The 17722-nt window shown below is 36.0% G+C and overlaps 1 protein-coding gene across 1 annotated transcript in view; it reads right to left on the reverse strand.

Annotated features, from left to right (window-relative positions):
* The window catches only part of LIN52 (lin-52 DREAM MuvB core complex component), an 81668-nt gene that overhangs the window by 61546 nt on the left and 2400 nt on the right, over nucleotides 1-17722 (reverse strand). Inside the window, exons 2-5 of the mRNA XM_016208195.2 lie at nucleotides 15500-15574; nucleotides 14246-14283; nucleotides 11704-11770; nucleotides 9597-9680 (exon numbers count right to left, since the gene is read on the reverse strand). Of these exons, the coding sequence (XP_016063681.1) occupies nucleotides 9597-9680; nucleotides 11704-11770; nucleotides 14246-14283; nucleotides 15500-15574 (264 nt within the window). The remainder of the gene's footprint in view (nucleotides 1-9596; nucleotides 9681-11703; nucleotides 11771-14245; nucleotides 14284-15499; nucleotides 15575-17722) is intronic.

Below are 17722 nucleotides of genomic sequence, written 5' to 3' on the forward strand. Positions count from 1 at the left end.
GTTACTATATACAAAGGCCATAACAATTTCCTGAATAGCTATAGGTATTTAACTGAATGAAAAAGTAGTACTATGTAAGAAAACTATACTAAAGTAATTGATTCAATTTAGAGGTTTAATAATCTGCCAAAGAGTATAGAGACTCTACACATCCACTACTGAACTTAGGGATATTTTGTTTCACTAATTCATTTCCCTGAGGAAAAAATAACTATTTAAAACATTATCTGTTGCCTAGGTGACGTGACAAGAGTATTGCTTTAATTCTATTAACAACACCAACCAATACTAATGGCTTTTACTTATTTCTATGAAAATTAAGGTGCCTGCCTACTAAGGGACATATAAAAGAATTAGGTGATTTTTTTCTTTAAGCAAATCCCTCTTTCCTTCTGAATTCCCTGTCATTAACCAAGCTCAAAACATCATGGTAAACTCTTAATTTCAGCTTACTCCCTAAGACTTACCCAATTACCTACCTAGTCCTGAAAATAATATACCTGAAACATCTGTCAGTGCATTTCTTTCTATTCTCAGTGCCATCATTCATTCAAGCCCTCAATTCTTCTTGCTGAACTCCCACAATAGCTTCCAGGCTCCTGTCTCTATCATTCCATTCCATCCTTTGCACTAATGCCTCCTAAAGGTATGTGACTTCCCTACTCAAAAATCTTCAGTGACAGAATTTTTGATGACACAAAAAAATGCTTAAGATAGAATAAATGTAAAAAAAGAAACAACCAAAAACCAGTATGCACAGGCTAAAACTATATACATAGACTTTAGTCTCACTTATGTTAAAAAGCATGTTTGTGTATATGCACGGGCACACAAAGAAATGTAGGCACACATCCGTCCATACACAAAGGGAAGAGGGAGGGCCAGGAAACACATCAGATGTTAACAGTGGTCATCTCATAGTGGTAATGCTAGGTTATTTTGACTTTACTCTTTATCTTTACAATAAACAAATTTCTGGTAAAGTTTCCTTTAGTGAAGTGTCTCACAAGCCATCTATAGTGAACATATAGTTAATGTTATAGTCAACAGACATTTCACATGCTCCCTATTACCTGAGTCTAACCTTTCACCCCTAGAGTTCAAGGCCCTCCTCAATTTGGCACCTATCTCCCTCCTAGTCTTAGTCTTCAAGACCAGATTAGATCACTCACACTGTTCCTTGAGCATAGCAGTTCTTTCACACTTTGTGTTTCCCCCCCCATTCCACCAGGAAGGTGGTCCCTCCCCATTTCCACCTACCCAGATCCTATGTGTTCTTTAAGATCTATTTTCAGTGATCCAGAAATAGCAAATACTACCACACCCTTTCTTTTCCCTTCTCCATAGCAGGGACAACACTAATTGACTTCTGAATCCCAATTCCTTCTCAAAATCCTTCTCAATTAAACAGACCTAGGCAATCCTTAATCATCAATCCATGCTGACATACAAAATGAAATTTATTTGCCATTCCTAAAGCAATCTAATATAATTGCCCTCTTCTCCCCTACCCCCAGTTCTTTGTACTCTTGTAGAGCTTATCTCCTCTACCTTCTATCAAGAATCATTTACTTAATTGTCTTCTCTCCCTTTCCTACTAGATTTTAATCTGCACAAGGGCAGTGATTATGTCGTATTCATCTGCTTAGCCCCTACAGAGCCCTGCACAAAGTAGGCACTCAAATAGTTGCTGAACTGAACACTTCATTCTTTCTCTATTATCTCATCACTCAAATGGCTAAATAGTTAAAAGCTTTATTGTGAAACAATTAAATTCTTGAAGTACTTAGTTCAAGTTTATTTTATCAAATTAGCTTACACTAATTCAAAAGAAAATATACATAAATAAAGAATATATATACACCCCTATGTTCACTGTAGCATATTTACAATAGCCAAGACTTGGAAGCAGCCCAAGTGTCCATCAGTAGATGAGTGGATAAAAAAGCTGTGGTACATTTACACCATGGAATACTACTCAGCCATAAAAAAGAAGGAAGTCTTTTTTTTTTTTTTTAATCCTTACCTAAGGATATTTTTCCATTGCTTTTTCAGAGAGTGGAAGGGAGAGAGAGAGAGAGGGAAAGAAGCATTGATGTGAGAGAGACACATCGATTGGTGCCTCCCACTTGCGCACTGGCTAGGGCCAGGGATTGAGCCTGCAACAGAGGTACATGCCCTTGGCTGGAACTGAACCCTGGACCCTTCAGTCCATGGGTCGATGCTCTAATCACTGAGCAAAATCAGCTAGGGCAAAGAAGGAAATCTTACCCTTTGTGACAGCATGCGTGGACCTGGAGAGCATTATGCTAAGTGACATAAGCCAGTCTGAGAAAGACAAATACCATATGATTTCACTTACATGTGGAATCTAATGAACAAATAAATGAACGAGATAGAAACAGACTCATAGATAACACACTGACAGCTGTTAGAGGGGAGTGAGCTTGGGGGACTAGGTAAAAAAGGTAAAGGGTTTAAGAAAACAACAACAAAACAAAAAAAACCTCATAGACACAGACAACAGTTTGGTGATTACCAGAGGGAAAGAGGCGGTGGGGGAGGAAGAAGAGGGTAAGGGGGGGTAAATGGTGACAGAAGGAGACTTGACTTTGGGCAGTGAACACACAATACAATATACAGATGATGTGTTACAGAAATGTACACCTGAAACCTATATAATTTTATTAACCAATGTCACCCCAATAAATTCAATAAAAAAGTTAAAAAAAATACGTTGCTTTAAGAAAGGAATTGTTTGGGGGAGAAGAAAAGATGGAGAGATGAAAAGAAAAACAAAAGCTAAAAATCAAGCAAAGCATCAACAAAGTTAGGCAAGTAGTCTGGTAAAGTCATAAGAATTTTTTACCTAAATCAGTTCAAGAGACATGGGTAGAGGAAAAGCTAGTAATATAATAAGACTCATGCTGCCATCTAGAGGTTAAAGGCTAGATGATTTTTCTCTTCAATCAGTCAAGTGAGTTAATTTAACTATTATAGACAGAGGTAGAACTGAACAGACCTTATAAAGAAAGACACAGAAATAACTCTGATATCAAGCCACAGTGAAGAATATTCAGGGTATAACAGTGCCAATTATTCTCTCCCTGCCTCCTTCATAGATTAAAATTTAAAAAAAATTAAAAGAGCTAAATGTTCTTTAGAATTTTATTTAGATTTCTAAATATAAATGGCCACTTTGTAAAAAAATCACATGCCTAGCCCTAGCTGGTTTGGCTCAGCGGTTAGAGCATCAGCCCTTGGACTGAAAAGTCTTGGGTTTGATTCCAGCCAAGGGCATGTACCTCAGTTGCAGGCTTGGTCCCCGGCCCCAGTCAGGGAGCCTGCGGGAGGCAATCAACCAATGTATGTCTCTCTCACATCGATGTCGATTCTCATTCGCTCTCTCTCAATCTCTCTCTTATTCTCTCTCTCCATTCTATTCTCTGAAAAGCAATGGAAAAAATATCCTCAGGTGAGGATTAAATAATAATAATTTTTAAAAATCACATGCCAAGAGGGAAGAGAAGTCTACTATATCACAGGCTAGCATGAAGATAACAAAGCTGGAAAACTCACACATCCCAGTCTTAAAGCTTACTACAAAGTTACAGTGATCAAGATAGTGAGGTACTGGCATAGAATAGAAATAGAGATCAATGGAATAGAATTGAAACTCTAGAAATAGCCAGGCCGGTGTGGCCCAGTGGTTGAGAGGCGACTTATGAACCAGGAGATCACGGTTTGATTCCTGGTCAGGGTACATGAGATAACACTTCACATCCATTGGAATGAAAAGATACAACTACCCAAAAACTTGTGCGTGAAGTTCATAGCAGCATTATTCCTATCAGCCAAATAGTGGAAATAACAAATGTCCATCAACTGGTGGATAAATATAATGTGGATAACTAGTGAATAACTATATCTACACAACAAAATATTATTCAGCCAAAAAAGAAATAAAGTATTGATACATGCTACAACATAGAAGAACATTAAAAACATTATGTTAAATGAAAGAAACCAGTCACAAAAGATCACATATTGTATGATTCCATTTATAAGAAATGTCCAGGCTGGGCAAATTCATACAGAAAGACTAGCTACTGTAGAGAAATACAATTGGTTTCTGTATATGCATCTTATATCCTGCAACTTTACTCAACTCATTTATTAGTCTTACTCTTACTCTTGTGCCTACAGAGTTTGTGGGGGGGATGGGGAATGACTGCAAATAGGTATAGAGTTTCCTTTGGTAGTGATGAAAAGGTTCTAAAACTGATTGTGTTGCAAGACCTCTGAATATACTAAAAATCATTGAATTGCACACTATAACAAAGTAAATTGTAGGGTATATAAATTATATCTCAATAAAGCTGTTATTAAAAAAGAACAATGCACCAGAGCCCCAAGCTTTAGACGTCATTTCAAATGGCATGATCTGCTGCCATTCTATTTTAAAATATTTGAATATAGTCAGTCTGCATGACTACTAAAATGTTTGTAGCCTTAAGTGAATGGGGGGGATTTTTTTTTAAGTGTAAAAACTGTGGAGAATCAATAGTATTCAATAAGATTCACAATAGTTCAATGGGTCTTAGCAATAAAGCAAGCTATGTATCGTTGCAATTTACAGGACTAAATCAGGCTCATGCCCAGGTCATAAGAGCAATGGAGGAGGGTTCAGGTACAAGACAGAACGAAACCATTATCAACAAGCTTCACACTATCTTTACTATGTGTGGTTGATCACCCACTGTCTTAAAAGGAAAAATTCCAGCTACTACAAGACTTTCTTACTTTTCATCACTAAAACACAAACTATCCAGAAAAAGAATAATTTTCAGGAGTTTCTACCTTTTCAGTTTTAAGTCAATGAATTTCATTAGAAAAATTCTGTCATTTCATTTGAAGGCATCTCAACTGATCATTCTTCAGTCAAAAACTACACATTGTACACTTACTATACACTGGGTACTCTATGGGTTACAAAGACAGCTGAAAACTATGACTCTTACCATACAGTTATAATAGACCCAAGAGATAAAACATGTACCAAAAATCTCTCCAAGTGGTAAAAATGCCATACAAAATAAACGACTCTAGAGTAATTTGGGAGACTAAAAGAGTTCACTTTTCATATCAGTTATGAAAAGGAAAGCTGATAAAAAAGAGAAGTACTGGGCAGAAAAATGAAGGCTGAATAAAAGTTATAGTATTAGAAATAGGTCAGGGGGAGCTTTCTGAGAAAAAGAAACAGCATGAACAGAATTAAGAGGATGAGAAATTTCTGGGAAGAGTGCTTCAAACGGGAACAGTGCCTGGTGTTTTGGTGGGGCGAAGTAAGAAAGCTGGTGATTAGGCCAGAGTCAGAGTATAGTGGATTTTGAGTCCCATGCAAAGGAATCTGAATTTCATCATATGGGTAATGAAGTACTACTAATGACTTATGAGCAAAGGACAAACAGAAGACATGATACTTCAGAAAAATTAATCTGGTAGTGGCAAAGAAGATAGACTGGGATAAGGTAGTTGACACGCAGGGAGACCAGTTAGAAGGTGACTGCAACAGTTCCAGTACAACAGAAAGGACACTGAACTCAGATGGAAGTAATAGAAATGGAATTCTTTATATGGTAAGGCAGTTTACAACTTTTTATATTTCTATATATTTCATGAGAATTTCATATAAATTAACCACCCAAATCAAGCCAAGACACCCCTACACAAAAAATTATTGCATTCCCAAATCTGCACACCAAAAGGGTTATCTGAGACATAATCATGTACCAAATCAAAGGGCAGGGTTTGCCTTTCAAAAGAAACATCTAGTTACTATCAGCCCAAGAAGGTTCATATTATTTCTATACTAACATTTAACAATGCTCTAGGGAAGTGACAAACAATCATGTTTTGAGGACAAATATTTTTTGCATTTTTTTCCTTTCCATCATCTTTATCAGTCCAGATATTTGCATGAAAACAGGATCACTGGTCCTTGGGGATTCATCAGTTCCTACTGCTTATTTTTCATCCATGTCATTCTCTCAATTAATGCGGGAAAAGAGGATTGAGATATCGAAACACCAGATTAGGGTATCAAGTAAATGTCAACCCCTAGAGTAGATGAATAATCTATAAGAACACACACAAAAAAAATCTTGTTTTTATGCAAATACACTATACACAATAAAACAAAGAGAGACTGTATCCAAGAAGTCTGATATATATCAATGTAATTCTCTCCAATTCTAAATTTAAAAACTATTTTCTATGTCAGCTAATTCCTTATGATCAAGGAAAACGACAATCAGTTGCAAAGCACTGCTACAGAGGTTTAAATAAGACTGAATTTTGAACTAGAAAATAATTTTGAAAATCTCAGCTGTGCTCATGGGACTTACCTGGTAGAAATGAGCATTTCTATTGGAGAGTTCTGGTTCAGTGCTTAAGGTGGCTGATTAGGTGACTTCAAATTCCCCCACCTTAAGTTTTAGAAATACACTTAACAGTAATAATGGTTTTAATTGTGAGGATTAAAAACTAAAACAAACCATATCAAGTTTCTCATTCAGCAGAAAGCCATTAGAATAGATTTCATTGATGCTTAGGGAACTAAATCATTCTAAAAACTGATAAAGAGAAAGAATCATTTATTCAGTTAATAAAAGATTATTTGGCCCGGCCAGCATGGCTCAGGTTTCGGGCTCCATCCCCAGAGGGGGCGTGCAGGAAGTAGCCGATCAATGATGCTCTCTCATCATTGATGTTTCTATCTCTCTCTCCCTCTCATTTCCTCTCGCTCTGAAATCAGTAAATTTTTTTTAAAAGCTTACAAAATAATAATAATATACTTCCTAAGATAAAGACTATCATAGAAAAATTCTAGCTAATAAAAAGGAATGACAGAATTAAAATATTACCATTTTGCAACCTAAAATAAAATAGTGGATATAGGCAATTGTCAAAGGCTGATAAAACTCTGGGGGTGTGAGGCTGATGGAGAATTTTACAATAAATAACAGATCAGGCTAATTTTACAATAAATAACAGATCAGGCTTTATCAACTAATTAATCTTACATCACAAAGAGAGACAAACAGACATTACATACCTTCTGCTAAATGTATACACCATAATTTATGAAATAATCTTGCCAAAATAAAAATCAAGCCTGTATCTATCTATGGGAGCTTCCAGTTCTAACTACCAGGAAATAAAAAGTCATAGATGAACATACTAAGCACTATCACAGGGATGTGAGCAACAAAATCCAGAATATGGGAAATTCTACTGAACAAATAACTAGGTTTAATAAATGGCAAGGGAAAATAAAGGGAGGTAGAACTATGACAGATTAAAAGACACTTAAGAGACATATCAACGAACTATGGCATATGAACCTTATTTAGGTCCTGATTCAAAAAAACTAACTGTATAAAAACAATTATGAGTCAACAAGGGAAATCTAAATCCTGATTGGCTGTTTGATGATATTATATAAGCCTGTTAAAATATTTTAGTCATAATAATGGAATTGTAGTTATATTATAAAAAGAAAGGAAGGGAGAGAGGGAGGGAGGATAGTCCTTCTCTTTTGGAATCACATATGAAGTTTTTTGGCAGTGAGGTAATATGATGCCTGAGAATTAATTTAAAATAATCATGGGAGATTGGTATAAGTAAAACAGATTGCCCATGTTGACTACTGAAGCAGGCCATGAGTACATGAGGTCATTATTTTAGTCTTTCTACCTTGGTATATGTTTAAAATTTTCCATAATAAAAAGCAGTGAAAAAAATTTTAAAACCCACTTCATTATATTTCTCAGTAGGAAAGCAGAAAAAAGAAAATTATTCAGAGAAAATATTGCAATTTCAACTATAACTATACTAGAGATAACATTGTTGATCAATACATTCAGTAATATAGCATCCTTTTGATACGAGCATAAAATTTATTTCATTAAATAATTGACACAGAGAGGTAAAGGATTGACTTTTATGATTATTACAGCATTTATTATCCAGAGCTAGAAAAAGAATCAATTTCTATACTATACAAGCCCTGCATTCATGAATTTAATATTCAAAGATTTGCTTTTTCATTATAAACCCTGGAGGTCTATGACATACCTGGTAATTAGTAATTTCACCAAGACATAAACTTTAATCATAAGAAATATACAACCAGTACACAGAGGAGAGTTAGGTCACAATGAGTGAAACTAGCAGACTACCTACCTAGCAACCATATCTCAAAGCAGTTTGTTGTTCTCTGCTCCTTGATTCACGAAGTGATTAAAAAATGTTTTCTTGGTAAAAGAAAGCCAATTGTTAATCAGAGTAATGGAAATAAAGAAAAGATAAAGAGGGCTAAGAAAGTGATGACTACTCATCAAATATCATAAACTTTAAATGAAATTGTAAAGTTAAATGTTGAATTTGGAAGTAACTTAAATCAATGATGTGCAAAAATCCACTATATGCTTTATAAACAAAAAAAATAATTTATGAAACTTTTTAGGATTGCTCTAATCGATCCTCTAATCACTACAAAACTTGCAATTTGAAGAAAAATGTAAGCTGTAGTAGCCTCTAAAAATTGTGGATTTATGAAGGTCAGGAGGTAGCCACTGAGAACAAAGTTCTAACCACTGTATTTATATTGAGTATCTCTTTCAATTACAAAGTGAAAATTTCCTACAATTCCTTTTCTAGTTTTATAATGAATACAGTATAGGAAGAGATATAACTTATAAAGAAATAATCTTAAACTAAAAGACTGAAGAATAGACAGGAATAAGTGAGATCTTTTAAAACATTACTCATGGTAGATTATGTTCTTGGTCTGCTATCTTTCGCTTCCTTTGAGGAATCAGTTGCTTCCTCCCATTCCGTGTGACTGGGGTTAGACTAAACCTTTCAATTTGCATCTGCACCTAGGACCCAGGCCTGATCTATCAGAGTGCTCCATGCTACCTGGCTAAAGGACTCATTCCCGGATAGGTATGTGAGCCCAGATGGAACAGTCAGAGTCCCCCCCAGGACCTTTCTTTTGGAATGTTCAGAAAAAGATGTTTTTACTTCGGGGATTATAAAATTTAAAGACACATAAATTAGAGCTCCTTTTGGCCACCTTCCCCAGTTCTAGGAAAAAGCGATCCGCAGCAGCAAAGAACAAGACTAATACAGTGAAACAAAGCCTTGAGATACAAAACGAAAGCAAGAACAAAAGCAAATCTCAATGACATCATTAAGAGTCATGGATCTAGAAATCCTCAAAAGTATTTCTATTGCAATTTTTATTTATGTGAACTAATAAAAGTCCCTCTTATGCTTAAATTAGTTTGACGGGACATTCCATCAATTAAAACTGAAAGGGTTTCCAACATACTTTTACTGTACAGAGAAAAATAACTTATCTAGTAAACTCAGTAATTATTCCAGCACACTCTACCATGGGCACACTTTAGATTACAATGACTTCTTACCTTCATAAAATGTAATAAAGATACTTTCTGTATTACAGCTAGACCTTATCATGAAATACACAACAGACAACCCTGAATAAATGTGATCTGGGTACTCACACTCATCTAGCCCCAGCTGATAGGCCAGGTTCTGAAGGCCTCGTACCTTCTCCATCAAATTAGCTGTAGTGAGGCTCCCCAGTTCTGAAACAGAATCATTTATTTCAATACCATTCTTTCCACTGTTCTCTAGTAACAACTCATTCAAGTTGGGAATCCTTGTTATAAAAGTTTTCAAGCTTAATATCTAAGAAATAAGTAGAAAATAAACCCATTTCTTTTCTCATCCAACCATCCCTGCCCCACACACACACACACACACACACACACACACAAACATACACACACACTAGTGAATTTTTCCCACTACTGCAAAATGCCTCGGATGAGCTTACCCACTCTGAGAAGAGAGTTAGCATAAATACAATAGCAAATTATGTGTTTTATCCTAAGGATCCTTTTATAACATTTATTTTGCCTTTCATACAAAATGAATACACTATTAAAATATGAAACCTTGTGATTTGACACAGCATTGAGAAGGCCTACCAGAGAGTTCTGTCTTGAAAAATGGACACCAACTCCACTGTCTTTTATTAAGTCCCTATTATTTCAATTAACAATAAAATAGTGACAAAACATGTAATTATCGCTCATTTCTCTAAGTTTAGAAAACAAAAAAATAAATATTAATTCGAACTTTCCCTTCAAATAAAATAAATACTATAAAATTTTTTTAAGTTTACCAGGTAAAAAGGCAGTATGCTTTAAAAAAAACTTACTTTCCCAGATTTTCATTTAAATACCATAGCACAAAATTCCCTTTAGGTTCAAGACACAGGTCAATTTATAAGGAACATAATGCTATATTCCTTATAAAAATTTAAAGTTTCCTTAGAAAATGCATACTGATGGCATATTATATAAATGTCTGTTTGGAACATTAGAACAATGAACTCAAAATGCCCTTGAGACTTAATATGCCCAGGGTTGGAGGGGAATCTGTACTTAAGCATTTCATGCAGAACAATGAATTACCTTTGAAATCAAATAAAGGTGTTATTTCCTCCTACTTATCATGCCACACTCATTATCTGTATCTGGCATAAGTAGTAGACTTTCCTGATCTGTTCTGCTGCTTAAATAGCTCAAGAGTACAATTTTTGCCTTCATTTCAGTCTATTACTTCACAATCATCATGAATCTTATCATCAGAGGATGATTAAAAAATAAATAAAGTAGAGCAAAAATCAAGGAAAATTAATGTTTTTTAATTTAAATTTCCACTTGTGGTTGAGTTCCAAGTCATTTATCAAACAACAATATTCACGACTTATAGTATTCTTTATGGGAGAAATTGATTGAATAGAATAAAATAAAAGACAGGTCTTAACCCACTAAGGGGTTGTCAAATAATAGTACTGACAACAATGTATGGCAGTAAATCCTAAATAAGGCACTTGTTTAAAGTGAAAAGAGACGAGACAATATAAAAAATAAAGAGTTTAGCCCTGGCGGGTGTGGCTAAGTGGTTAGAGCTTTGGCCCTCACACCGAAGGGTCTCGAGTTTGATTCCTGGCCAAGGGCACATACCTGAGTTGTAGGTTCAATCCCAGGCCCTAGTCGGGGTGCTTGTGGGAGGTAACCAATCAATGTGTCTCTCTCACTCTCTCACATCGATGTTTCTCATCCTACCTCCATCCCTTCCACTCTCTCTAAAAATCAATGGGGAAAATATCCTAGGGTGAGGATTAACTAACTAACTAACTAAATAAATAAATAATAAGAGTTTAAATTTTTTCACTCTAACAAATCTTAGTTAAGTTAACCTTTGAAACTTAGATATCATCATACCTAACTCACAGGACCTTTATGAGAATTAAATGAGAGAGCTTTTGTTAACTGTAAGCATTATACAAAATAAGGTAATACTAAAGGAATTTAGCAGCAGAAGAAATCATTATGAGCAGGTCTTAAATTAGAAGGATTTCCACACATGGAAAAGTAAAGAAAGGCATTTAGACATGAAGAACTATCCATAAGGATAGGTAGGCAATTTGACCGAATAAGAATATTTTTAAGGGAACAGTGAGAGAAAAACTAGGAAGGTGGTTTGTGGGGGAGCATAATATCAGGTTAAAAGTTAGAAGTCACCAGCATAGCTTACCTTTCAACATGTCGATGTCATCACGCTCTATTTCAGCCATCCATTTGGGTGGTGAGCTAGTAATAGGCTGTCAAAAAATAAGAAATATCAATTCAGATACATACAAAGTATGAAGAGACCTTACTTTTCCTTCTTATAAGTAGTTTGTCACACAGCATTCTGGTTGTTTGAAAATACTGGCAAATTATAATTTCTAAAACCCAGATTTCTCCAGGTTCAGATATGGCCTATAAATAGTCACCTGACAAAATAACACTGATCCTTAAAGTTGGTCTCAGAGAAATGATCTTGGAAGAATTAGGTCTGACTACTGTTACTGTTTCACGTATAGCAATAAAAGAAATTACTTGAAATTCAGTTCTGGTGAAAGCGTCCAACTAAAATGTTTGAAACAATAATCAGTAAATAACATTGTCTAGCAGAGGAAAAGATTCAAATAAGACTCAAGAATGAGAAAATCCTCACTTTGCAAGAAGACTATAATGATCATCATTTGAAATTTCTTTTTATGGTGGATGTTTTAGAAAAATTTCAAGTTATCTCATTTCTGAAAGTGAACTTACAAAATTTGAAAGAACCCATTCTTAGAATAGCTTTGGGCAACAGTTTTCAATCCTAGTTACATGTAAGAATCATCTATGATGTAACAGCAACAAAATACAAATGACCTGGCCATACCCTAGATGCACTGATTCAGAATATCAGGGCTAGGGGTAGGACCCAGTGGAGATAACAGAGCAAGGGGCATTACGTATGTATTTTTTAAAAGCTCCACAATTGCATATTTATAATTCTGTTGTGCAGGTAAGGGTACCATTGAGAAACATTACTTCAGCTTTGAGCCCTTTTCTTTTTTAAAAAATTAGTATTTACTTGGCACTATGCGACAAGCAAAACACTTTAAATGCATTATGTCATTTAATTTCCAAATCAACCCGATGAAGCAGATATTATTATCCTCATTTTACAAATGAAAAAACTAATGTACAGGAAGATTATAAATTGCTTGACTCAGGTCACACAGCTAGTGGAGCCAGTATTTAAAATCCATGTAGTATGAGTTCAGAAATCACTACTCATACTACCTTCCCTAGAAGGCCAAATTCACCATTTCACCTAGGTCAAATTCACCATTTCTGGAAACATTACACCAAGAGATCTTAACCTGGGGTCCTGGGATGACCCTGAACCTCTAGAAACAAAACTCAATACGTAAGTGCATATTTCTAGGGAAAAGATGTAGATACTTAATCAGATTTTCAAAAAATACCATACTATAGTAAGTTATTTAAAAACCACTTACTTATATTCACAATTCAAAATACTTAGTTGTTACCAAATACAATGAACTAAACTGAAAAGTCAGTATAAATGAGAATGCAAGAAAATTAAATCAGGTACTTTCTACTCCATCTATGAGCCAAAAGATGATCTAATAATAATAGCTACTGTGTATTGTTTATTATGTCCCAGGTACTATGCAAAATGTTTAACATGCGTATGTCATTAAGATTCCTATGAGGTAGTTTCAGATGAGAAAACTAGGCTCAAAAATGTTAGAAAAGTTGCTGAGGTCACAGATAGTTAAGAAGCAGATTCAGGCCCTGGCCAGTGTGGCTCAGTTGGTTGAATGTCATTCTGTGTACCAAAAGGTCGCTAGTTCTATTCCCAGTCCGGGCACATACTCAGGTTTAGGCAGGGAACTTACGGAAGGAAACCGATCAATGTCTCTCTCTCACATACATGTTTTTCTCTATTTTCTCTCTCTCTCTCAAGCATGTCCTTGGGTGAGGATTAAAAAAACCACATATAAGAGTGTGGATGCTAGTAATCAGACTAATGGGTTCAAAGTCTGATTCTGCCACTTACAGCCTGTAACTTTCGGTGACCTACTTACTCTTCTGTGCCTATATCCTTGTCTGTAAAATGCCTCATAAGGTTTTGTGAAGATTAAATAATATATGTGAAGTGCTTAGAACAGTGCCTGGAACATGATAAATACCATGTAAGTGGTAGCTAATATTACAATCATCATATTCTCCTGGTTGTGGGAATATAGGACAGAACGTATGTACAACATCTAGCACAGTGCCTGCTGCCCTGGAAGCAGAAAAGTTGTGGCTCTTATGGAAGTCTTCCTTTGGTTTCTGATGAGCCACTGAGAAATTTCAAAAATCCTCTAAGGAGGTATAAGTTAAGGTCATAATATATCACATAAACAAAACAGAAAAGCTTCAAGGTCACAGTTTGGGCAAAAAGAATGCTGGCGTTACATTAAATATTTCAACTGCCTCACATTAGAAGCTTTTAAGCTAAGAAAAGAGGCTAAGAGACAAAGGTCAAAATGCCAAAACAGAGCATTTGGAAAAGGAAGACAATATCATCAATTAACATGATAATAATATAAACAGATTTCCAGGGCTGTAGTTACAAAGTGATTTAAAGATTATTTTTGAAAACAAAGAAAACAAGAGATATTTGAACTTTCACCAAGGAGCAAATCATTGGATAAACTTCATTAGGTAAGTAAAATGTTACTTACACTTTTGAAAGAAGCTGCAAATTCAGCAACACCTGGTACTAAAAAGAAAAAAATACATTATTTATTCAGTAAACATTTTAGTGTCCCAGACATAGAGGATTCAAATAAGAAGAAAACAGCCTCGTCTTCAAGGAGCTTACTGTCTGGAAGAGGAGAGAGAGCAAACCAATAACTGTAATATCGTTTAAGCGCTCCAAGAAAGATACCAGGTGCTATGGAAGGACCCCCTACCACCACCACCAAAAAGAAAAAAGAAAAGAAAGAAAGCTAAATCAGACTGAGGGTACAGGAAAAGCTTCTCAGAGAAAATAATGCCTCAACAAAACTTTTAAAGATCAGGAATTAGCTCAATGGGAGGATGGCAAGATACAATAGCTCTTACCAAATGAAAGTTTAAATTTCCTTTTTAGGTATGCTGTTCTGCCAATCCAATTGTTTATTTAAATGTCTCACAGGAAAAATCACATAAAAAACAGAAAAGTAAAAAACAGATATTTAAAAATAAAATGTTCAATCTCAGAGAAATACAAACTAAAAATAAAGAACAGTAATAATATCAGCGAGGATAGGGCACTCTCATACAGTCATCCTCCTCCATGTGCACAAAGCTAGTTGTGCAAGTATATTCACTATTAAATTATTTGTAGTATCAAATATTGGATATAATTTAGGTTTCCAAATAGGGTATGAATACATAAACTATAGTATATCTAGACAATGAAATAGTTTAAAAGAATAAAGTAGATCTCTCTACATCTATTAACATGAAAGGATCTATTAATAAATTACTACTACTAGGTGGAATAAATTAAGCTGTAGACCATGTACATATATGACCCCATCATTATACATCCCCCCCAAAAAACCTATATACTTAAAAAAATATATTTATTTGCTTATTTGAATAAGAATAAAAATGGTCAAAAGGATTGCACTAAACTATTAGTGGTGACTTTATGAAGGAGGTGAGGAAATACATTACGTATCTCTGTATTGTCTGAACTTATGACAGATTTTAAAAAAATAATTATTTCTTTTAAAGGCTCCCTTATCATTTTCTGAGTGACACTGTGTTCTGAAAAAATTAAACCACCAAATAGCTATTCTTAACATTGGACCACAGAATTCAGTCTCCTCCCTTTGATGTAAAATTAACATTTTAACCATTATAGTTAAATGATACCTCTTCAAAAATTTCCCTCAATGTACTGGTTTTCCTGCATTGATTCTGATATAACGAAACCAAAAACTTACATTGTTCTGGCCAAAGGTCTGGTGAGGCACGGTCAAGTTTTTCAAAACTTAACAAAGATGCTTCTAGATCTGTCCCTGGAACAAAATACCCAGATGAGCCAAAAAGACACAAAACATGTTAATTTATATTTTAAAATATTTCAATCTCAAAGAACATAACATACTGGAACATTCACCTGGAAGTCTAGGCATCTGAGTTCTGTAACTACAAATAAATGTTATACAAATGATATCAATTTAACATGATCAAACCCCAGTTTTCTGATCTCTAATGTTTTAGTGGGGTGTTAGAAAAAAGTGAATATCAGCAAACCCCCCTGCATCTTCAGTCATACTCTTAGACTTCCTTCCAGTTACAATCAATTAAGTGTCCCTGCTCTCAAGAAAAAGAAAATCCTTTGCTAGGGTTCTGAGTTCCATCTTCTCTTGCTCTGTCAAAGACATCATGAATAATAATATCTTTCTTGTATAATCAGTTTCTACCATCTCTACTGGCTCACACTCAACAGCAAGTAAGCCTGCTCTAGAATTTCCCTTCTTTGGAAAACTTCCTTGATCCCATTTAACTCCTTATGCCTCCTTCACTCAAAAGTTGAGATGTCTATCCTACTGTCTCTACCTCCTCACCTCACATTCTCCTCAACCCATGACAATCAGGCCTCTGCTCCTCTATACATGGAAAGTGCTGTTGCCAAGGTTATCTATGATCTATGTTGCTAAACCCAGTCGTCAGTTCTCTGTTCTCCTTTAGTGACCCTTTTGCAGCTCTAACACACTGGCCGCTCTTCTCGGAACACTCCACTTCCAGCTTCTATAAAACGACTGTGCTGGTTTTTCTCCTTCCTCACTGACCCCTTCCTCAGTCTCCTCTTCCACTCAGGCCCCATCCTAAGCTGGATTCACTCTCTACCTAAAGTCTCTTAAGAAGATCTCATCTAGTCCCACAGCCTTTACTAGGCCAATGGCGCCACATTTTTATTTCCAGTCCCAATCTTTCTGAACTTCAGAATTAAAAATCTAAGTAGCTACTCGACATCTCTCTCCATTTACATGTGTGAAAAATCCCTTAAGTCTAATATGTTCAAAACCATACTTTCCCAGTCCTCTGTACCTCAAGAAATAGCACTACCACAAACCCCAGATGTCATTCATTCTTCATGCCTCCCTTTCCTTCACCTTTCCATAACCAACCATTAGTAAATCTACTAGTTTCTATCTCCAAAAACACACCCTGAAACCAAATTAGTTAACCAAGAAACCATGGTTTCTCTCCCAGACTACTTCAATACCTTTTAAAAGTTCTCCCTTTTCCCATTCTTACCCTTTCCCCTCTCTACCCCCAAATCTATTCTCCACAAAGTAGCCAGAACTGATTTTTTAAAAAAATACATCTTTATTGACTTCAGAGAGGAAGGGAGAAGGAGAAAGAGAGAGAAACATCAATGATGAGAGAGTCATCGATTGGCTGCCTCCTGCACGCCCCCACTGGGGATCGAGCTACAACCTGGGCATGTGCCCTGACAGGGAATCAAACCACAATCTCCTGGATCCTAGAGGTCGATGCTCAACCACTGAGCCACGCCAGCCATCCCCCACCCCCAAATATTCTAAGAGAATTTCCAGTGGCATTCAAATTGGTCAAGAACTCAACCCTAATAAATTGCCTTAACTAAAGCACCCAAAAATGGTAAAAAAGGAAAGCTGTGTGTAACACAAAGTGTCAATTTTCTTTTTTCATAAATATATCTTTATTGATTTCAGAGAGAGGAAGGGAGAGGGAGACAGAGAGACAGAAACATCAGTGATGAGAGAGTCATTGATCCGCTGCCTCCTGCAGGCCCCGGACGGGGGATGGAGCCTGCAACCTGGGCATGTGCCCTGACTAGGAACTGAACAGCAATCTCCTGGATCCCAGGTTGATGCTCAACCACTGAGCCACGCCTGGGCAGACTAAATTTTCTTTTTAAAAAAAAGAAGAGGGAGAAAAGAAGAAGGAGAGAGAGACAGAAACATCAACGACGCGAGAGTCATTGATTGGCTGCCTCCTGCACGCCCCACTGGGGATCAAGCCTTCAACCCAGGCCGTGCCTGACCGGGAATTGAACTGCGATCTCCTGGATCATAGGTAGATGCTCAACCACTGAGCCACGGAGCATTGTCTGGATATGCTAAGGTTTCAGTTTGATCCCCAGTCAGGGAACATACAAGAATCAACCAATGAAT

Source organism: Miniopterus natalensis, chromosome 1, assembly GCF_054644295.1.
Source record: "Miniopterus natalensis isolate mMinNat1 chromosome 1, mMinNat1.hap1, whole genome shotgun sequence".
Classification (NCBI taxonomy): Eukaryota; Metazoa; Chordata; class Mammalia; order Chiroptera; family Miniopteridae; genus Miniopterus; species Miniopterus natalensis.